Here is a 23,741-nt window from a genome sequence, read left to right on the forward strand (position 1 = left end):
TTCCCTGTGCTCTACAGTGGGACCTTGTTGTTTATCCATTCTATATATAATAGTTTGCATCTGCTAATCCCAAACTCCCAATCCATCCCTCCCCTCCTCCCCCTCCCCTGTGGCAACCACGACTCTGTTCTGTCTGTGAGTCTGTTTCTGTTTTGTAGATAAGCTCATTTTATTTTTTTTAGATTCCCCATGTAAGTGATATCATATGATATTTGTCTTCTTCTTGCTGACTTAACTTCACTCAGTATGATAATCTCTAGGTCTATGCATGTTGCTGTAAATGGCATTATTACATTCTTTTTTATGGCTGAGTAGTATTCCGTTGTATATGTACCACATCTTCTTTAACCATTCATCTGTCAATAGACATTTAGGTTGCTTCCACGTCTTGGCTATTGTGAATAGTGCTGCTATGAACATAGGGGTGCAGGTATATTTTTGAATTATAGTTTTGTCCAGATATATGCCTGGGAGTGGTACTGCTAGATCATATGGCAACTCTGTTTTTAGTTTTTTGAGGAACCTCCATACTGTTTTCCATAGTAGCTGCACCAACTTAGATTCCCACCAACAGTATAGGAGGGTTCCCTTTTCTCCACAACCTCTGCAGCATTTGTTATTTGTAGACTTTGTAATGATGACCATTCTAACCTGTGTGAGGTGGTACCTCACTGTAGTTCTGACGGCATCCTACTTTGGATCCTGATAGTTCTGTCTGTAAGAAATCTGATCTGGAGAAATGTCATTTGTAACACTAAGCTTTTTTTTTTTTTCCTTTAATAAAGGAAGGAAGGAAGCTAGGAAGGGAAGAAGAGGAAAGAAGGGGAAAAAGCAGAAAGCAAGGAAAGGATGAAGAGAAAGAAAGTAAAAGATAAAAAGAGAAAGTTTTTAGAGTTTGAAAATGCATTTTATTTCCAAAGTGCTTATCAATTTTTTTGGTGAAAGTGCCACTAACGAATTGTTAGCTCACTTGAAGCTAGTTAGGTAAAATAGGTTTTTCATATTCATAGTAGATAATAACTTATTTCGTAGAGCACATTAATTACCATTAAGAAGGCATGATGCTTCTAAATGGTGAATAAAAACATATTTTCTAGACTTTTTGGAAATCTGTGCACAATAAAGAAGAAATATCTCAGCTTATAAATGCTTGGATTTATGCCTACAGAAGTTAAAAATTCAAAAAGACTGAAGTGTTACAGGGCATCATTAAAAAAAATCAGTATTTTCTCAGCTATCTTAATAAAGTATGATGCAAAAATGCTAAGCAACAAAAGAACGGTGTCAATCAGTGAGAGATATCTTAATTAAAGAAAAATTTGGGGTGTTTCATTAATGATAAAGAGATGACTGAGATCCATCTACATGGCACTATAATCACGTCTGCAGAAAAGCAGATATTATTTGAATAAAATGAATATTTATAAGGGGTATTTATGAGAGGGAAAGTTTAAGAAGCTGTAGCATATAGAAAAAATCTATATCAATTGGTGTTAGATTTTGTGAGCAAATAAATCTGAAGTTCTCTTAAAACTGTCAGCTCTTATAGGACTATTCATCCATCCTCAAAAATATTTACTTTTCCCCATAGAAATTAATATATATTTTTTGTAAAAATACCCTACTTCTACTTAGAAATAAAGCATTTGAAAAGCATCACACTTATGTGACTCAAATTTTTTTTCTTTGCCTAAGTTGTATTCATGGAGAGGCCATCCACTAACCCATCCAAGAAGTTGTCATCAATACTATCTGATTCAATGTTTCAGCCACAGTAGGGGAAATGCTTGATTCCCAGAAGAAATTGTACATAACTGTACGTACTCAGCAATCACTGCTCCACTCAGGAGTTAGCAGCCCACAGGTAGTAGACTTACAGTCTTATAAAATAAGATTTTATAAAAATAAACTCAGAGTTATTTTTATCTTCTTAAGCCACATTTCTGTTTTACCCATTGGTCTCTAGTATATTGTTAATCTTAACCAAAGTTAGATGATTTCAGGCCTCAAATTATACCCCTTTGTAAGGAAATCCAATCCACAATAAATTGTGTATTAGTTTGAGTTCTCAGAACACATGGCAAACATTTCAAAACCTACATATAATAAAACTTGTTTTCCTAAAAAAAAAAATTTAGAAAGGCATAGTGTGGAATTCAGCTGATGATTCAGTTATCAGATGTAAACTTGGGCAAGGTATTGATTTCTTCCTCAATTAGGAAACTGGTGACAATTTCATAATGTGTGTAATGTATTTAAGATAATGCTTGGCACACAGTGAGAACTCAGATATTCAGTGAGGTGTTTCCCTTGCTTGCCTGTATGTTGAGCCCTAAGACTTTAAACCTTAAGATTGACTCCTCTGTAAATGTTTCTGTAACCCTTCAGAGACGATTGCCTTTTTCTTCCTAATGCCTTCTTCATATCTACCTCAATTTTGAGACTTATAACACCATATGCAGTTGTATTAAGCAGGACTCTCTCAGTTCCATGAAATAAATCCAACTAAAATTAACTTTATTCAAAAGGTTTACTGGCTAATGGAATGGAGCCAAAAGGCTGGCATGGTTCAGGGTAGAATTTGAAGGTTCGAAATACACCATCAAGGCTCTGTTTCTTAACCTCTTGCTGTTTCCTTCCACGTGTTGCCTTTTTTTTTTTTTGTCAGAAGCTTTCCATGTTAGACAAAATATATCTATGAAGTGTTCCAAGTCTATATTATTAGAGCTCAGCTGAGCTTGGTTCACATGCCTAGCCCTGGAGCAAAGGGAGGAAAGTCATTTGCCGGTTGATACCATATGTCCAACCCCAAAATATAGAGATTAATAATGCCATGAGGGCCATACAGGGTGGATCTTTAAATATAAAGCATGGAATTTTTATCAGTGAGAGTTAAGGGACACTGAGCAATCAGAAACAACTGATATCTTGTGAAGAAATTATTCTTTTGCTTTTAATCTGTGAGCTCCTTGTACATGGATATATTGCATTTAAATAATTTCCTCATTATCTAGAAGTAAGCATACTATATGTAAAGTAAGCATACTATATGCTTATGTAATCTAAAATAAAAGAGAGTAGTCAAAGAAGGCCTCACTGGGAAGATGATATTTGAGTAAAGACCTCAAGAAGGTGAGGAACCACCATGGTATATGTATTAAAGCTAAGAAGTAACATGGATTACTTCTGACTTCATTCAGATTTCAGCGGTTGTTCCCGTGATGTCCTTTTACCGTTCCAGGATCCAGTCCCAGATACCATTTGCATTTCGTTTCTATGTTGTCTTAGTCTCCCCTGGTCTATGACAGTTTCTCAGTCTTCCCTTGTTTCATGTCCCTGACAGTTTTGTGGAGTTTTGGTTAGGTATTTTTCAGAATGCCCCTCAATTAGAGTGCATCTGATGTGTTTTCTCATGAGTAGACTGGGGTTATATAGTTGGAAAGAATACCACAGAGGGAGCATGCTTTTGGAAGTCGGAAGAAAACAGATACTGTTTGCTGATAGGAATGATTCACTAGAAAGCGGTAGATTTAATGATGTAGGAGTGAAAGAGGACCATTGTCAGAGGAATGTCTTTGAGCAAACAAGAGGAAATAGGGTTTAGAACCCAGAGGGAGAGATTAGCCTTAGATGAAAACAAGGACAGTTTACACATAGTTAAAAGAAGGGCTGACAGAGCTTATGAGCACAGATGATACATGCAGAGTGCAGTGTTAGAAGACTGGGCATGTTCTCTTTTGATTGTGTATTAGTTTTCTGTTGTTGTGTAACAGATGATCACAAATTTAGCAACTTAAGACAACATATATTTTATTATCTCACAGTTTTCATGAGTTAGGATACCTGGCATGGCTTAACCTGCTTTTCTGCTCAGGGTCTCACAGGGCTATAATCGAGGTATCAGCTGGTGCTGAAGACACATAAAGTTCAGAGTCCGCTTCTCAGCTCACTTGGTTGTTGGGGAATTTCATTTCCTAGAAGCTTTAGACTTACAGTGGTTTGCTTCTTCAGGCCAGCAAGAAAATACCTCTGTCTTCTATCTCTAACCTCTTGACCTCTCTTAAAGGGCTCACCTGAATAGGTCAGTCCACTGAGGATTGCCACCTTTCGATTAACTTAGTCAGCTGATTAGGATTCTCAATTACATCCTCAAAATCCCTTCACCTTTGCCATTTAATAATCACAGGAATGATAGCCCATTAATTTTGCCTTATTCTGTTAGAGGTAAGTTATAGATCTTGCCCATACACAAGGGAAAGGAATTTTATAAGGGCATGGCTCAGTGGGCATCATCTTCAATGGCCCCTACTTTCTTAGTTAAGTAGGAAGCAAAATAACAAATTGTTTGGACAGAAGAGAAGGTAGTGGAAGTTTGAGGAAATGGGAAAGGATGAGATGTATCTAAGAATGAGTGTACATTTTGACTGTGAACAATCTCTTCAAGATTTGTAGGGTTTCTCCAGCATGTGGTCTCCTAGGATAACTGCTAAACCCAATTCTTACATTGTAGACAATTACTAGATATTCCAAAAGATATTTGTGGGGCTTTGTCACAAATAGTAAGAATTAATTCTGCTGTCCTTCTTAAGATTTATTGATCTATGAGGAATTATGATTAATGAAGAAATGAGGTTAATAGTCAACTCATGATCTTCTAAATCTGAATATTGATTGAAAAGCATGTCAGTATTTTTTAAAATTTGTGGTTCATGCTCTGTTTTAATAGCTGTGTTAAATTTAGCAAAACATTTAGTGGAAAAAGCACAGGGATTATGCAAATAACTTAGAAGTTATGACTCAAGCATTATACTGTGAGAATAAATGACTGATTAAAAGTCTGTTAAACTGGGACACGTCTAGAATTTCTGCTACTAATATGTTAAATCAACACAAGAGTCTATTATGTAAGCAGTGGAGTTTTTTTGTTTGTTTAGCGTTTTTGTTTGCTTTACAGAACTTCCCTAAACTTGACTTTGTATAAAAGGCTCATTAAAAATAACTTATGAAATAGAGCTACAGCTGTATTTTTTCTTTTTTAACATCTTTATTGCAGTATAATTGCTTTACAATGGTGTGTTAATTTCTGCTGTATAACAAAGTAAATCAGCTATACAGATACATACATCCCCATATCTCCTCCCTCTTGCGTTTCCCCCCCACCCCTCTAGGTGGACACAAAGCACCGAGGTGATCTCCCTATCTGCTTCCCAATAGCTACCTATTTTACTTTTTAACCCATTCTTTTTTTTTTGTCTTACTGGAGAGTCTTTTTTTTTTCATTTTATTCTTATTTTTTTAAACATCTTTATTAGAGTATAATCGCTTTGCAATGGTGTGTTAGTTTCTGCTTTATAACAAAGTGAATCAGCTATACATATATCCCCATTATTGCCTCCCTCTTCTGTCTGCCTCCCACCCTCCCTATCCCACCCCTCTGGGTGGGATAGGGAGGGTGGGAGCACCGAGCTGATCTCCATGTGCTATGTGGTTGCTTCCCACTAGCTATCTATTTTATATTATTTAGTTATATATAAGTCCATGACACTCTCTCACTTCGTCCCAGCTTACCCTTCCCCCTCCCCGTGCCCTCAAGTCCATTCTCTACATCTGCGTCTTTCTATCCTGCCCCTAGGTTTTTCAGAACTTTTTAAAAAAAATTCCATATATATGTGTTAGCATACGGTATTTTTCTCGTTCTGACTTACTTCACATTGTATGACAGTCTCTAGGTCCATACACCTCACTACAAATAACTCAATTTCATTTCTTGTTATGGCTGAGTAATATTCCATTGTATATATGTGCCCCATCTTCTTTATCCATTCATCTGTCGATGGACACTTAGGTTGCTTCCATGTCCTGGCTTTTGTAAATAGAGCTGCAATGAACATTGTGGTACATGAGTCTTTTCAAATTCTGATTTTCTCAGGGTATATGCCCAGTAGTGGGATTGCTGGGTCATATGGTATTTCTATTTTTAGATTTTTAAGGAACCTCCATACTGTTCTCCATAGTGGATGTATCAATTTACATTCCCACCAGCAGTGCAAGAGGGTTCCCTTTTCTCCACACCCTCTCCAGCATTTATTGTTTATAGACTGTTTGATGATGGCCATTCTGACCGACGGATGTGAGGTGATGCCTCATTGTAGTTTTGATTTGAATTTCTCTAATGATTAGTGATGTTGAGCATCCTTTCATGTGTTTGTTGGCAATCTGTATATCTTCTTTGGAGAAATGTCTATTTAGGTCTTCTGCCCATTTTTGGATTGGGTTGTTTGTTTTTTTGATATTGAGCTGCATGAGCTGCTTGTAAATTTTAGAGGTTAATCCTTTGTCAGTTGCTTCATTTGCAAATATTTTCTCCCAGTCTGAGGGTTGTCTTTTGGTCTTGTTTATGGTTTCCTTTCTGTGCAAAAGCTTTAAAATTTCATTAGGTTCCATTTGTTTATTATTTTTATTTACATTTCTCTAAGAGGTGGGTCTATAAGGATCTTGCTGTGATTTATGTCATAGAGTGTTCTGCCTATGTTTTCCTCTAAGAGTTTGATAGTGTCTGGCCTTACATTTAGGTCTTTAATCCATGTTGAGTTTATTTTTGTGTACGGAGTTAGGGAGTGTTCTAATTTCATTCTTTTACAGGTAGTTATCCAGTTTACCCAGCACCACTTATTGAAGAGGCTGTCATTTCTCCATTGTATATTCTTGCCTCCTTTATCAAAAATAAGGTGACCATATGTGCGTGGGTTTATCTCTGGGCTTTCTATCCTGTTTCATTGATCTATATTTCTGTTTTTGTGCCAGTACCATACTGTCTTGATTACTGTAGCTTTGAGGTATAGTCTGAAGTCTGGGAGCCTGATTCCTCCAGCTCCATTTTTCTTTGTCAAGATTGCTTTGGCTATTCGGGGTCTTTTGTGTTTCCATACAAATTGTGAAAAGTTTTGTCCTAGTTCTGTGAAAAATGCCAGTGGTAGTTTGATAGGGATTGCATTGAATCTGTAGATTGCTTGGGGTAGTATAGTCATTTTCACAATGTTGATTCTTCCAATCTAAGAACATGGTATGTCTCTCCATCTGTTTGTATCACCTTTAATTCCTTTCATCAGTGTCTTATAGTTTTCTGCATACAGGTCTATTGTCTCCTTAGGTAGGTTTATTCCTAGGTATTTTATTCTATTTGTTGCAATGGTAAATGGGAGTGTTTCCTTAATTTCCCTTTCAGATTTTTTGGCATAGGTATATAGGAATGCAAGAGATTTGTGTGAATTAATTTTGTATCCTGCTACTTTACCAAATTCATTGATTAGTTCTAGTCATTTTCTGGTAGCATCTTTAGGATTCTCTATGTATAATACGATGTCATCTGCAAACAGTGACAGCTTTACTTCTTTTCTGATTTGGATTCCTTTTATTTCTTTTTTTCTCTGATTGCTGTGGCTAAAACTCCTGCAACTATGTTGAATAATACTGGTGAGAGAAGACATCATTGTCTTGTTCTTGATCTTAGAGAAAATGGTTTCAATTTTTCACCATTGAGAACAATGTTGGCTGTGGGTTTGTCATATATGGCCTTTATTATGTTGAGGTAAGTTCCCCCTTTGCCTACTTTCTGGATGGTTTTTATCAGAAATGGGTGTTCAATTTTGTCAAAAGGTTTTTCTGCATCTATTGAGATGATCATATGTTTTTTCTCCTTCAATTAGTTAATATGGTGTATCACATTGATTTATTTGAATATACTGAAGAATTCTTGCATTCCTGGGATAAACACCACTTGAACACGGGGTATGATCCTTTTAATGTGCTGTTGGATTCTGTTTGCTAGTATTTTTTTGATGATTTTTGCATCTATGTTCATCAGTGATATTGGGCTGTAATTTTCTTTCTTTGTGACATCTTTGTCTGGTTTTGGTATCATGGTGATGGTGGCCTCGTAGAATGAGTTTGGGAGTGTTCCTCCCTCTGGTATATCTTGGAAGAGTTGAGAAGGATAGGTGTTAGCTCTTCTCTAAATGTTTGTCTTTTCTAAATGTTTGATAGAATCGCCTTTGAAGCCATCTGGGCTTGGGCTTTTGTTTGTTGGAAGATTTTTAATCACAGTCTCAATTTTGGTGCTTGTGATTGGTCTGTTTATATTTTCTATTTCTTCCTGGTTCAGTCTCAAGGTTGTGCTTTTCTAAGAATTTTTCCATTTCTTCCAGGTTGTCCATTTTATTGGCATATCATTGCTTTTAGTAATCTCTCATGATCCTTTGTATTTCTGCAGTGTCAGTTGTTACTTCTCCTTTTTCATTTCTAATTCTATTGATTTGAGTCTTCTCCCTTTTTTTCTTGATGAGTCTGGCTAATGGTTTGTCAATTTTGTTTATCTTCTCAAAGAACCAGCTTTTAGTTTAATTGATCTTTTCTACTGTTTCCTTCATTTATTTTCCATTTATTTCTTATCTGTTCTTTATGATTTCTTTCCTTCTGCTCACTTTGGGGTTTTTTTGTTCTTTCTCTAATTGCTTTACGTGTAAAGTTAGGTTGTTTATTTGAGATTTTTCTTGTTTCTTGAGGTAGGATTGTATTGCTATAAACTTCCGTCTTAGAACTGCTTTTGCTGCATCCCATAGGTTTGGGTCATCGTGGTTTCATTGTCATTTGTTTCTAGGTATTTTTTGATTTCCTCTTTGATTTCTTCAATGATCTCTTGGTTATTAAGTAGTGTATTGTTTAGCCTCCATGTGTTTGTATTTTTTACAGATTTTTAAAGAAAGGGTATTGTTGTTTTTGGATGGAATGTCCTATAAATATCAATTAAGTCCGTCTTGTTTAATGTGTCATTTAAAGCTTGTGTTTCCTTATTTATTTTCATTTTGGATAACCTGTCCTTTGGTGAAAGTGGAGTGTTAACATCCCCGACTATGATTGTGTTACTGTTGATTTCCCCTTTTATGGCTGTTAGCATTTGCCTTATGTATTGAGGTGCTCGTATGTTGGGTGCAAATATATTTACAATTGTTATATCTTCTTCTTGGATTGATCCCTTGATCATTATGTAGTGTCTTTCTTTGTCTCTTGTAATAGTCTTTATTTTAAAGTCTATTTTGTCTGACATGAGAATTGCTACTACAGCTTTCATTTGATTTCCATTTGCAAGGAATATCTTTTTCCATCCCTCACTTTCAGTCTGAAGTGGGTCTCTTGCAGACAGCATATATATGGGTCTTATTTTTGTATACATTCAGCCAATCTGTGTCTTTTGGTGGGAGCATTTCATCCATTTACATTTAAGGTAATTATTGATATGTATGTTCCTATTACAATTTTCTTAATTTTGAGGAATTTGTTATTGTAGGTCTTTATTATTTTTGTATACATTCAGCCAATCTGTGTCTTTTGGTGGGAGCATTTCATCCATTTACATTTAAGGTAATTATTGATATGTATGTTCCTATTACAATTTTCTTAATTTTGAGGAATTTGTTATTGTAGGTCTTTTCCTTCTCCTACGCTTTCTTTCTAGAGAAGTTCCTTTAGCATTTGTTGTAAAGCTGATTTGGTGTTGCTGAATTCTCTTAGCTTTTGCTTGTCTGTAAAGGTTTTAATTTCTCCGTCAAGTCTCAATGAGATCCTTGCTGGGTAGAATAATCTTGGATGTAGGTTTTTCCCTTTCATCACTTTAAGTATGTCCTGCCACTCCCTTCTGGCTTGCAGAGTTTCTGCTGAAAGATCAGCTGTTAACCTTATGGGGATTCCCTTGTATATTATTTGCTGCTTTTCCCTTGCTGCTTTAAAATTTTTTTCTTTATATTTAATTTTTGATAGCTTGATTAGCATGTGTCTTTGTGTTTTTCTCCTTGGATTTATCTTGTATGGGACTCTGTGCACTTGCTGGACTTGACTATTTTCCTTCCCATATTACGGACATTTTCAACTATAATCTCTTCAAATATTTTCTCAGTCCATTTCTTTTTTTCTTCTTCTTCTGTGATCCCTATAATTCGAATGTTGGTGTGTTTAATGTTGTCTCAGAGGTCTCTAAGTCTATCTTCTATTGTTTTCATTCTTTTTTCTTTATTCTGCTCTGCAGTTATTTCCACTATTTTATCTTCCAGGTCACTTATCTGTTCTTCTGCCTCAGTTATTCTGCTATTGATCCCTTCTAGAGTATTTTTAATTTCATTTATTGTGTTGTTCATCATTGTTTGTTTGCTCTTTAGTTCTTCTAGGTCCTTGTTAAAAGTTTCTTGTATTTTCTCCATTCTATTTCCAAGATTTTGGATCATCTTTACTACCATTATTCTGAATTCTTTTTCAGGTAGACTGCCTATTTCCTCTTCATATTTTTGGTCTGGTGGGTTTTTACCTTGCTCCTTTATCTTCTGTGTATTTCTCTGTCTTCTCATTTTGCTTAACTTACTGTGTTTGTGGTCTCCTTTTCACAGGCTGCAGGTTCGTAGTTCCCACTGTTTTTGTTGTCTGCCCTCAGTGAGTAAGTTTGGTTCAGTGGGTTGTGTAGGCTTCCTGGTGGAGGGGATTGGTGCCTGTGTTCTGGTGGATGAGGCTGGATCTTGTCTTTCTGTTGGGTAGGACCGCATCCAGTGTTGTGTTTTGGGATGTCTGTGAATTTAGTATGATTTTAGGCAGCCTCTCTGCTAAAGGGGGTGGTTGTGTTCCTGTCTTGCTAGTTGTTTGGCATAGCGTGTCCATCCCTGTAGCTTGCTGGTCATTGAGTGGAGCTGGGTCTTAGCGTTGAGATGGAGATCTCTGGGAGATCTTTCACCATTTGATATTACATGGAGCTGGGTGGTCTCTTGTGGACCAATGTCCTGAACTCACTCTCTCACCTCAGAGGCTCAGGCCTGACACCCGGCTGGAGCACCAAGACCCTGTCAGCCACACGGCCAGGTACATGGGGAGTTTCTTGACTTTTGGGAAGTCTGAGGTCTTCTGCCAGGGTTCAGAAGGTGTTCTGTAGGAGTTGTTCTGCATGTAGATGTATTTCTGATGTGTTTGTGGGGAGGAAGGTCATCTCCACGTCTTACTCCTCCACCATCTTAAAGGTCTCCTACAGCTGCATTTTTAATGTTAGTTAATGCAGATAAAATGAAATTATATATGCCAATATTATTTGGCTACAACCATGAAATCATGGAAGATGTCTACAGTTTTCTTGCAAGTAGCCCAAGGGTAATAGAATAACAATAAGAAATGTTCATGAACAGAAATCTTGTGTAACACATTGTTTTGTATATGCAAAGCTTCATATGAATCTATCTTCAGTTCAACAAATGTTTAATTCACACCTGCTCTGTGCCGGGCACTGGGAATATAAAGGTGGAAAAGACACACTCACTAATTAGGGCCAGGCTTCAAAGTTCCAGGGAATGCTGCATTTCATTAAATTTAGTGTTGGATCTATGACTGTATTTTTTAAAGAAACTTCTATATTGTTCTCTTTTCTATGTGTATTTTATATTCTTAAAAGGAATTAAAACAAAGATATTTCCTACGCTCAATGTGCTTATAGTAGAAAGAAAGATACTCATGTATGAAACTTATCTCAAAACAAAGTAGCAGGTGCTAGAATAGAAGTGTACTTTGCCTAACCTGTATGAGTGTAGGAAAAACCTTGGGTGTAGGGAAATATTACCACATAAGTTGACACTATAGTAGAATGGCATAGTTTTCTCAGCTCTATGTCTACTCAACTGTGGGACATTGGCAATTTCGGTACATATAGTTTTCTTAAGTATAAAATAAACAAAAGCTGCCTCCGAATGTTGGATGAGTATTCCGTGAAATAACATGGACAGCACTTAACAGTGTTTGATACACATTAGTTCTTGTTAGAAATGTTTATATTTCCTTTTTTTCCTTTACCTTTCTGTCCCATTCTCATCCTCTTTCCAGTAGGAGTAAACTAAGTGAGGAACAATGGGAAAGACATCACTTAAAAAAAAAAAACCCACAAGAACCCAAGTCTTCATGAGGGTATAAGTTTTGGTTATCCCTCTGAAGTATAATCTGAGGGATAATATTACTGTAGCAGAAATTCTGAGGAAAAAAAAAGAGGAGAGAAGACTGTCGTTTTAGGTATAGGACAGTAATGGGACGTCTTGTATACCTTGAGAAGAAGTTTGTGCTTTCTTCTGTAGGCAGGCAATTTGGAGTCATTTACATAATTTGAAGCAAGAGAATGGCCTAGACTCTGAGTCTAGAGGTTGATTTGAGTTAGACAATACTGTAAGTATATAAAACTAATTGAGAATATATAATAGGCCAAGTGAAAAATTATGATGTCCTGGATATGATCAGAAACAGTACACACAGAATAGCAAAAATATTTAGGAAATAGCTAGGGAAAAAAAGGAAGTAGTACTTAATGGTTGATGGGATTTAGAGCATGAGAAAGTGTGATAAGGCAAAGAATGACCTTAGGTTTCTGGTTGTGTGGCATGAATGACAGTGTCATGAATGGAGAGAATGAGGAGGGAAGATGAGAAAGTCTACTACTAGTGGAAGAGGAATTATTGGCCATATGGTAAAGATAACGATTAACTTAACAAGAGAATGCCAAATGGTTTTTGAAAGTAGGTGAAGTGTTTTATACTAACACCAGAAAAGTATGAGAGCTTTAGCATTGTCAGTCCTTTTAATTTTAGCCATTTGTATCAGTGTGTAGTAATACCACATTGTGGGTTTTTAAAAATATTAATATACAGAAAATTCATTTGTTGTTTTGGGTATGCTGGTGGGGGAGTTGTATAGCTTTGAATTTTGGCAGATGTACAGACTCAGGTAATCACTACCTCAGTCAGCATACAGAATAGTTCCCTCACTCCTAAACCTTAGTGACTACTAATCTGTCTGTAGTTCTGCCTTTTCCAGAATGTCATATAAATAGAATCATACAGTACATAATCCTTGGAGGCTGACTTCTTTTACTTAACATAATGCATTTGAGATTCATCCATGTAGTTGTATGTATCAGTGTTTTGTTACTTATTATTACCAAGCAATACTGTATGAATGTACCAGGTTAATTTATGCTTTTACCCACTGAAGGACATTTGGGTTGTTCCTCTTTTGAGTATAAAAATGACAGTAATGGCCAACATTTGTTGAACATTACCATGTTTCAGGGCTGTTTTAGGCACTTTATTTGTATTAACATATTTAATATTCACAACAATGTGATCTGAAAGGAAGAGATTAGAGTAATAAAATATGGAGTGGATGACAAATGTTAATTTTAAGGTTGGTATAATCTTATAGAATTCTTCCCCCCGACCCCCGGCAGATTTTTGTCTTAATTATAGAAATGCAGACTTTTTTTTCTTTTGATGCTGTTAATAACATTAGTATAAAAATAATTTTAGTGCTGATTAGCAATCTGAGCCATCATCCAATCCAATCCCCTCCTTTTAAAGATACGGAAACTGGACAGATCAATTTATAGTAAACGTTCTGGTTTATTTTTTGTTAATGAATGGTGAGCTATGGTTAATATACTACCAATTCAGCAAATGTAAATCTTTTTCTATATAAAATTCTGAGCTATATAGTTAATTTCATTTTCCTTTCTGGAACTAATCTGTATTTGACTCAGTTGCCTTTCATTTTGATTATTTATGAGAAAAGCTCTGTCATGGATATAGCTGATTAGACATAAGGAATCCAAAAATGTAAACTGTATCACATAAAACATAATGCTTTGTAAGTTAAAAAATGTATCTTAAAAGAAGCTAGCACCTGACTTAAATGTATATCCCCTTCACCACTACACTCATTATTAAGATATATACAATGGAATATTACTCACCCATAAAAAGATTAATATAATCTTTATTGTATTATATTATTAGTATCCTCTTTATGAGACTCCTCAGAAGAAATTCTTCTCTTAATAGCAAAGCAGCTATACTTTTCTTGAGAAATTTATTTCTATCTTATACTATGGACAATGCACAATGTGTACATGATGAGATGTTATTTTTCATACTGGCTACTCAAAGCTTGGATTTTAAATTTGTGACCACCAGTATAGCAGTGTATTGACCACATTATTCAGTTTTTATTTAATGCTGGGCTCAATAAGTGCATTTTTATTCTTGCTCTCCTTTTAAGACTATATTGTTACATGGTATGTATTCTAACAAATCACTAACATCCTTTTTGAAACAAAGCAGATGAGAAAGGCAGGTGAAAGATAGGAAGGCTGAATAGTGGGCAGATAGGCAGAGGCAGGCAGGCAGCAAAAGGACAGAAAGTAGGTTGCAGAAGTGGAGACTAGAATTAAACACAATTACCTACAGTTTTTTTTTCTACCTACTTGCCAGGCTTCAACAACGGATCCATATCTAAAAAGCAACAGAATAAAAAGCATTCCAAGTCCCTCTCAGTGAGTATTAATTCAAGTCAGCTATTCAAAAGTCAAATTAGGAGGAGTAATAGAGAAGATTGGCTGAGAGATATGCACCTAACTCACTTTTTTGGTGCTTTAATTTCTGATTTCTTATCTTATTCTGAGATAAGACCTGGGGAAAGCTATCACATCATCAAAGCCACATGGATTTACTTTCACCGACTTGTGTTTTATTGTTTCATACTTGGAATATATCCAGTAATCATCACAATAACTAGTCATATGAAATCCCCTTGAGTGTTATAAAACATTCAGGACATTTTTCATAATCTAGTTTTACATTCTTTGCATCAGCAGTCACAAACTAATGACCAATGAACTGAGCCAACCAGTGAGTATTTTAAAAATCTTTTGCAGTATCTGCCAGCATGTTATAATTAGAAAAATTTACAAACACACAGGCATACATACTTCCTCGTTTTAGGGACCCACAGCTACAGAAGGGGCAACACTGACAGGAGCTGTTAGCAACTACTCTTATTAGAAGACAGTTGTCCACAGTCGCTATGACTCTATAGGGTTTAAACCTGATGCGTTTACTTATATTGCCTGACAGTCTCCTATAGGTTTCTGCATTTTTGACCCTAGGTATAACGCCTATTTGAGAAATGTATTTTAAAATGTATTGACAAGGCAAAGTTTGCCTTGCATAGGAAAGGAGGTGCTTCTTTTCTGGCAACAAGAGCCATAACATCTTGCATTAGCTACTCAGAAGCTCTCAATACCAAATGTGTAGTCAGCCATATATGCTAGTATCATATATGTATGTTCCTTTTTAAAATTCTTTCATTTATATATATTAATTTTGTAACAGTTTCTTATGAAAAATATGTCAAATCCTTTTTGCAAAGAATCAGCATGCACATATTCTTATAGGAGGAAACACTACCTAAATTTTATTTAAGAATGACTCAAGTAAAAAAATGAAATGAGAAAATAATGTACATTAATGGAATATTTTATTTGAGGATTAAATTAAGCCTTTAGCTACAAACACTCATGAGGAAAAATAAAACAGAATTTCAGCTCAACTACTGTTCATATAATGACTGTCACTAAATATTGTTCTTACAAGATACCTAAAAAGCCAAGAGCATAATTTTCAAGCATGTACTTTAAATATAACAATGCAGCAAATTTTCAAGTAAGAATTTAGCTATCAGATTTGCAGTTGACTTTTTACATGAAGCCAGACTGGACTGCACAATTTTAATAGTAATGGCTTAACAGTCTGCCATATGGATAATATGTTTGGGTAATTAACGATATATAGAACGGCAGTACTCAAATATAAATTTAGTGTGTATAAACTAAAAAAAGTGTGGCTGCTATTCTTAGGTGACTGTGTTCAAACATATACATTTCTAAAAGGTACTGCATGTATTACAAATGAATTTCTTCTAACTATTTTTCTTTTGCATATGATATTTTCAAGATCCGTATAAAAGTCACATTGTTAGATACTATAATCAAATTAACATGGTGATATATAGTGCTTTGAAAACGGCTTTTATAAAATGGACTGAAAAATACTTTTATGCATGGACATAATTAATGTATTTTAAATGCTACTGAGTAGCAGAAGACTGCCACTTTGTTGTTTATAATGATTGTTGTTTTGACTTTTTAAACAGGTTAAAAATCTAAAGTAGGAGATATCTGTATATGTATGGCTGATTCATTCTGTTGTGCAGTGGAGGCTAACACAACATTGTAAAGCAACCATACTCCAATAAAAATTAATTTAAAAAATCTAAAGTAAAAACACAAAAGCATGACAATACAATCATATAGTATAAGTTGAATTGTATACAGAATTATCACTACCATGGTACATCATTATTTTGTTTCATGAAATAATTATTTCAATGAGATAGACTCTAAGGCTTTTAAACTTTATGGTTACATTTAAGGTTATATAAATGAGAAATTTGAACTTCAATATATAAGATGCTTTAAATGAAGTTTAGAACACACAATATAAAAAGTACCACTATGTTTTGACTTCAGTAAATTTTAGATCTATGATTATTTGCTTATTAGGTCTTAAATTATTTTTTCTTTTGATATAATAAATGGTAATTACAACAACAAAATCTAGTAACATTGAAAAATGTTCCCCCCTTCATTAATAGTTGGGAATATAATAGCACTACCGCTAAGTTCTTTGACTTGACTAAGGATGACTCTGTAAGTAAGCCAAAGTAGTACCTGCATTCTGAAGGATAATAATCCTGTATTAACCATACTATAACATTTAGCCTTTATGTGGATATATAACAGTTAGTATATAATTTAAATTTAAAGTACATTTAAATTTACAGTACTTTTTTTTAAAAAAAAGGAATAGCTGAGCCAAAAATCTCTTTTTGGCTCAGTTTTTCTTTTTGAAATTGTAAATATTTATAAAAATAAAATTTGCTGGTCGTAAATAAAGTATTGCTTCTACACTATGGGACATGAGAGTGTTCGACCTTAATTCAAAATTTAGATAAAGACTTTTAAGGACTGCTTCTGTAGGCACTATAGAGTTTAGGGGCAGTCACTATGTTTAAATTGAATAACTGTGATCAGTTTCAAAAACGGCTTGGTTATGAACTTGGTAGGTTCTCTAGTGGCTTGTTACTTTTGCTGTTTTAGGGTAAGATCAATTTTCTAAAGGATGTTGGAGCTCATATATGATTATGCCCAAAGAATAAAAAAATAGGAAACCATCTTCCAAATTAAAAAAATTCGTATTTTTGTGTGTATAACACAAATTCACAGATTTTAAAAGTACAGTTAAAAGATATCTACTTTTTAAATGCTGTATATTTCAAATAGAGAAGATATATAGAGTGGCGACTGACTACTACTTTTGAACTGTTAATCAGAAATTAAACATTTCATAAAAAAAGAAACATTTTTATATCTAAGATACAATTTATTCCCTGTATGCTTTTATTAGGTGAAAGTTAACTACTTCATGTAACAAAATAGTCATTTTTAAACTACTCTTAAAACAAAAAATTAATATACAGCTGAGATCAACATCAATTACAGCAGTTTTTGACAATGTCAGTCCTTAAAGAGAGTAGTAAAAGAAAGATTTGATTTCTATACAGTGAAAAAATTAGACTGATTAAACCATAAAATAATTCATTTTGATTCATGCAGTGCATATATTACACTGTTTTTTCTTTAACAGTTACTTTAGTTTATTGAATTAAATAAAAGCAAAGAATTGATTTCTTGTGATTATGCAATCTAAACTTGTTATAAGTCAAATGGTAAAGGCAGCTGTAATGAATACCTGAGGAAGATTTTGAAAGCATTCTTCCCTAAGAATAACAAAATTATTAGAGATAATTCCTTCTAATAACTGTTTTTTTAAGAACAGGAGAAAAGAAACATGATATTCAAATAGTTATAAATCAGTAAACTATCATTAGAGCTGATTCCAAACATTCTACCCTTGAGAATTAATTAAATTTCTGCAATGAAGACAGAATCTATTTTATCTTACTTTGAAACCAACTGTCAGTGGCTGGTTGGGGTAGTGCATTAGAACAAAGCTCAGAGGGAAATTCTGCAGTCCTAGATGATCTATCTATATGTCTGCAATGGGAGCAGGAGAGAAATGGTGGTGTCCGTGTTGAGGATTTGCTGACCTTGTTTTTATACACTTGCTCTTAATCTCAGAACTATTTCATAAAATTGTCATTATGGGTTCAGCCATACAACATAAGCAATGACAAAAATTCCTGTGTGTTAGACATCTCTCTAACTAAACTTTAATAAAATATGGTATGTTATAAATATTATTAAGTATACCATATTTAGAGTGTATCCCTAAGATAACATATAGTGGCTAACTGGATGTAAGAAAAAAAAATCCACAGGTTATATCTGTATGAGTGTTCCTCATGAAGATACTTAGTTGTAACATTATAGTGATTTATTCTTGTAATTTCCTCTACAAGGTGAATTACTAATTACTATTATACTGGTTTCCCATGGTCTGAACATTCTGAGAAATGGCAAATTCTCAGTTATAAATAAGTTTAACATTAACCATGCTTCTTTTCAAAGACATGATAGTTAACTTCAAAAGCACTGCTTAAAATTAAATTTCATTGTCTAATGAGTTATTTTATGATAAATTCCACTGCTAATTTGTTTCTGAATGAATGTCCATATATTCAGAATATTTATATGTATTGTTTAGTATTTCCCTATTGCTTACATTTAATAAATTAAATATCTAAAAAAATTCATATAATAGCTTATATATTAGATTTTTTTACTATAGTTCTAGTTACAAATATTAACTATAATAAGAGTGTATTTTATTCTGTAGTTTTTAAAGTAAAGAGATTCATTTTTACAGATGATTAATTTGTCACACTATGACAATTGATCACAACTCTTTAACCTGTTAGGTAACATAAAAGTAAAATGTTTTTAGATGGGGATGTTATATTATAGACAATAAAGTCTTAAATATTTCCATCATTAAGTGTTATACCTAATAAGTCAAACTTAGTAATGAACTTTCATTTCCATATCCTTAAAATCTGAAATGGTAAGTAAATTTTCTCTATTAGTTTTAGTAAAAACAGTTTAAAATCTTAAAAGAAGGCAATCCAATGATAGTATCAACTTTTTCTTATCTAACAGTTGGTCTCTGATTAACATTAAATTGAAAAATATGAATAAGTTGAAGATTGACAAGGTACCCTAAAATAACATTTGAGGCACTGTATTTTCATAATTGTAAAGCAGCTATTTTTTTTTAATAACTGAGAAGCAATCCTTAACCTTTATGAAAGGATTTTCCTTCTAAAGCCTGAAATTCAGCATTATAATGTAGAGACATTAGACATGCAAAACACCTAGCAAGCTCTAGGAAACCAAAAATCTGCAAATGATGATACATATTGTACTATAGAAAGTAGACCTTCCTAACAAAATATGGTTCACAGTAAGGCTTAAGGTATATGATATTTTTCTGAAGAATTGTTATTGGAGAGTTATCCAGAGTCTGAATGCTAATATGATGAAGTTGACTGGATCATTAAAAAAATGAAAAAGGAACCATGTACATTATCTTTTAGGTCTTTGTTCTTCAATAGACATATCAAATATATACACAGTCCTTTTTCTTTGGGCCCAGAATACAAGTAGGATTTAATTGTGTGCTAACTACTCTATATAACACAAGCAATTACCTATTGTGAAACAAAAATAGCTATAAAGCAGGATTTCAATTCCAGTCAGAAATTCACCAAATTATGCCACAAGGAATGTTATTTGCACAACTTTTCTCAGTGCAACATCGCCATTGTGAAAGGTGGCAATGATAATATTACTACCTTTAAAAATGTACAAATTATTTTTATTAGAGATAATAGTACATACTGACTTGGATAGTTTTCTTTCCATAACTCAAAACAAAAGGAATGTATTGAAATTAGGTGATATCTATAATTATTAAACTTTAATCAATGCATTAAGAAACAGGTAGCTGGTGATCGAATGCATAAGTTGCTCTTTCCTTACTGTATTTTTCAGACCACTTACGAGTTAGATCTAGATAAAGACTTGGTTTATGAGGCCGGTAATCCAGGTACACGGTATTACTGATTCTTTTGGGAACAGCTTTTTCAATCTGAGTTCCTTCATGCCACTCATTAAAAGAGGTGATGGAAATTATACTGGGGTGGGCTTGGAGTGCAGCACTCAGAGCATCCTCATAATATTTCCCATTGACTCGGTTGCGAGTGTTTTGACTGTTCCACGGACGGATGCTGGTATCTATGTATCCTGGGCCCACACTTGGGATGAACATTAGGTCGAACTGATCACAAAAAAATTTTAGCTTAGCCCAGTTCTCATAGGATGAGCCATAAGTAAAGCCATTTGTGGCAAAATACGTATAAATTCCATCAAAACCACCTCGAAGAATTTCATATCTATGTTTTTTTTCTACTAGAAGTGCAATAAACAATGCATCATAAGGAGAGTTGCGAATGCTCTGAGACCCTGAGCTGGTTAACAGATTGGCCCATTTTTCAGCTGTTGTGATATAGGAATCATAGACATAAAACAGTGGAAGAGCACTGCCATTCTTAGTCTTGTACCTGTAAAAGGCAGGATGATTTCCATATCTAGAATACAAACATATATGAAAGCAAAATGAATATTCATAACTCAGTTGCAATAGACAATAATTGTTTATGTATTGAAAATGAAGGTAATCAGTGCAGTTTAAGCACACTGTTCACCTTTGGGGAATTAGCGATATAAGTGTAAACATTAAAAATGCATTTTTAATTTTACACATTGAAAAATGAGATACTGGATACATTAAGACATTAACAAACAAGAAATTACACTGAGGTTTAGAAATGATGACTAACACAATAAAAAGCCCATTTTCTACATGAAAATACTGTTTGTTTTTTTTTGTATAAGTGATAAATGTCCCACTGTTGCTGACATGTTTTTTGTAAGAATATGGCAGCTGTCATAGACTATTATTAGTAAACCCTTAAACAAAATGAAACTGTATTAATAAATTCTTTCCTTGTAATCATACTAAATGAAAATATTAGATGTGGATCTGCCATATCTAATGGCAATTCAAAATTGCAAAAGCAATTCACATTTCATACTCTGAACTTGCTTTTAAAAAGACAACTCTATATTCATAAGATTTGCAGAATACTAATTTAAATGTCAGATGACAGAAATCATAGTCTAATATACACATATAACAGTAAAAACAGGAACCTGTAACTATTCATACAGAAAGTGAATTATAAGGAAATTCAGAAATGTTCTTTAAAATGATTGCAGTATTCATTACAAAATTAGTTTAAACTAATTTTAATATGTCATACTGTAAGTCATTCAAATCTCTCAAATATAAACATACTTATAACAGTAATTATCATTGGATCATATAACAGTAATTATAGGACAGAAGAAACTCACTTGTCTATAATGTATCTGATATTTTGGTACATGTTTTTATCATCTCGATTCTTATATGGTTCAATGTGAAAAGTGACCTAAAACAAAAAATATTAGAGAAAAAATTATGACGTAAAAATAAAAAGGAAATCATATTCCATATTTTTAATAACCTTAATTTAAGATGAATGCGTTTATTAAAGTATAGTTGATTTACAATGTGTTAATTACTGCTGTACAGTGAAGTGATTCCGTTATACATATATACACATTCTTTTTTTATATTCATATTCTTTTCCATTATGGTTTATCATAAGATTTTGAATATACTTCCCTGTGATATACAGTAATACTTTGTTGTTTGTAATACTTTGTTGTTTATCCATTTTGTATATAAAAGCTTACATCTACCAACCCCCTCCCCTGGCAACTACCAGTCTGTACTCTATGTCCGTGATCCTGTTTCATAGATAGGTTCATTTGTGTCGTATTTTAGATTCCACATGTAAGTGATATCATATGATATTTGTCTTTCTCTTTCTGACTTCATTTAGTATGATAATCTCTAGTTGCATCCGTGTTGCTGTAACTGGCATTATTTCATTCTTTTTTTTAAAGGCTGAGTAGTATTCCATTGTATAAATGTGCCACATCTTTATCCATTCGTCTGTTGATAGACATTTAGGTTGCTTCCATGTCTTGACTATTGTGAATAGTGCTGCTATGAATATTGGGGTGCATGTATCTTTTTGAATTATAGTTTTGTTTGGATATATGCCCAGGAATGGGACTGCTGGATCATATGGTAATTCTATTTTTAGTTTTCTGAGGAACCTCCATAGTGTTTTCAACAGTGGCTGCACCAACTTACATTCCCACCAACAGTGTAGGAGGGTTCCCTTTTCTCCACACCCTCTCCAGCATTTGTTATTTGTAGCCTTTCTAATGACAGGTGTCAAGTGGTACCTCATTGTAGTTTTGATGTGCATTTCTCTAATAATTAGTGATGCTGAGCATCTTTTCATGTGCCTACTGGCTATTTGTATTTCTTGTTTGGAGAAATGTCTATTTAGGTCTTCTGCCCATTTTTGGATTGGGTTGTTTTTTTTGTTGAGTTGTATGAGCTGTCTGTGTATTTTGGAAATTAAGCACTTGTCGGTTGCATTGTTTGCAAATATGTTCTCCCATTCTTTAGGTTGTCTTTATTTTTTTTATAGTTATTTATTTATGGCTGCATTGGGTCTTTGTTGCTGTGTGCGGGCTTTCTCTAGTTGCGGCAAGCAGGGGCTACTCTTCGTTGCAGTGCACAGGCTTCTCATTGTGGTGGCTTCTCTTGTTGTGGAGCACGGGCTTCAGTAGTTGTGGTGCACAGGCTTAGTTGCTCTGCATCATGTGGCATCTTCCTGGACCAGGGTTTGAACCCGTGTCCCCTGCATTGGCAGGTGGATTCCTAACCACTGTGCCACCAGGGAAGTCCTGTCTTTTCGTTTTGTTTATGGTTTCCTTTGCTGTGCAAAAATGACAGATTTAATATGTACTCTTATTCAAATAATTTATAATAAAATTACTTTAAAAAATCAAAAACGAGTACTATAATGGACAATAGTTTTCAGAATGCTTGCTATTGATGTGGTTTATATATTTCTACTATGATAGCAGAAAGCAGTAACCAAAAAAGGTTATATATAAATCAAGGAAAACTAATTATGGCTACCAAAACCATTTTGTATGTCATTTATAACTAGTGGAGTAGATTAAGGGAAATATCATGTGTACTGTCTACTTAAGATCTGCAAAAACAACTATGAGAATTTTCACTTTTATTACTGACTTACCATTAACCATTACTTTTTGGCAATATAATAAACTAAAATATTGTCAATAAGAGTTCAGTTTCTATGAAGCATGTATGGAATTAGAGACTTCTATGCTACTGCAATATAAAATGCCTTTGTTTTCAACCACCTAATTAAAGTGAAGTATATTCATCAGTGCTACTAGTTTCCACATAATTATAAAGTCAGACAGCATTTAGTGAAACTATAATTCTCTACTTTTAAAAGATTTCAGTAATGTTATACAAAGAAAGTTTTTATTAGTAACAAAGTAAAGTAAGGTCAGTTTCGTTTGTGCAGTATATTGTAAGTATGGCTAGGGCAGTTAGATTTTGCAGTAGCTCTGGTATGTATGTGCTTTTTAACTTCAAGTGAAAGAAAAGTGGCAAGGGTATAGGTATTTTCATACTCTTATATAATGTAACCTTGGGTAATCTCCCTTTAGCTGTAACATTTCCTAAGTAAGTTTCCAATTTATACATAAAGGACACCAAATTTAAGCAAATATCCTATATTATAATGAATTTGCTTTT

The 23,741-nt window shown here is 34.0% G+C and overlaps 1 protein-coding gene across 1 annotated transcript in view; it reads right to left on the bottom strand.

Annotated features, from left to right (window-relative positions):
- Positions 1–15,358: 15,358 nt before the first annotated feature.
- Positions 15,359–23,741, bottom strand: part of MANEA (mannosidase endo-alpha) — a 77,929-nt gene continuing 69,546 nt past the window's right edge. Inside the window, exons 4-5 of the mRNA XM_024760428.1 lie at positions 21,395–21,471; positions 15,359–20,565 (exon numbers count right to left, since the gene is read on the bottom strand). Of these exons, the coding sequence (XP_024616196.1) occupies positions 19,908–20,565; positions 21,395–21,471 (735 nt within the window). The 3' untranslated portion in view covers positions 15,359–19,907. The remainder of the gene's footprint in view (positions 20,566–21,394; positions 21,472–23,741) is intronic.

Source organism: Neophocaena asiaeorientalis, unplaced genomic scaffold (genome assembly GCF_003031525.2).
Source record: "Neophocaena asiaeorientalis asiaeorientalis breed wild unplaced genomic scaffold, Neophocaena_asiaeorientalis_V1.1 scaffold514, whole genome shotgun sequence".
NCBI lineage: Eukaryota > Metazoa > Chordata > Mammalia > Artiodactyla > Phocoenidae > Neophocaena > Neophocaena asiaeorientalis.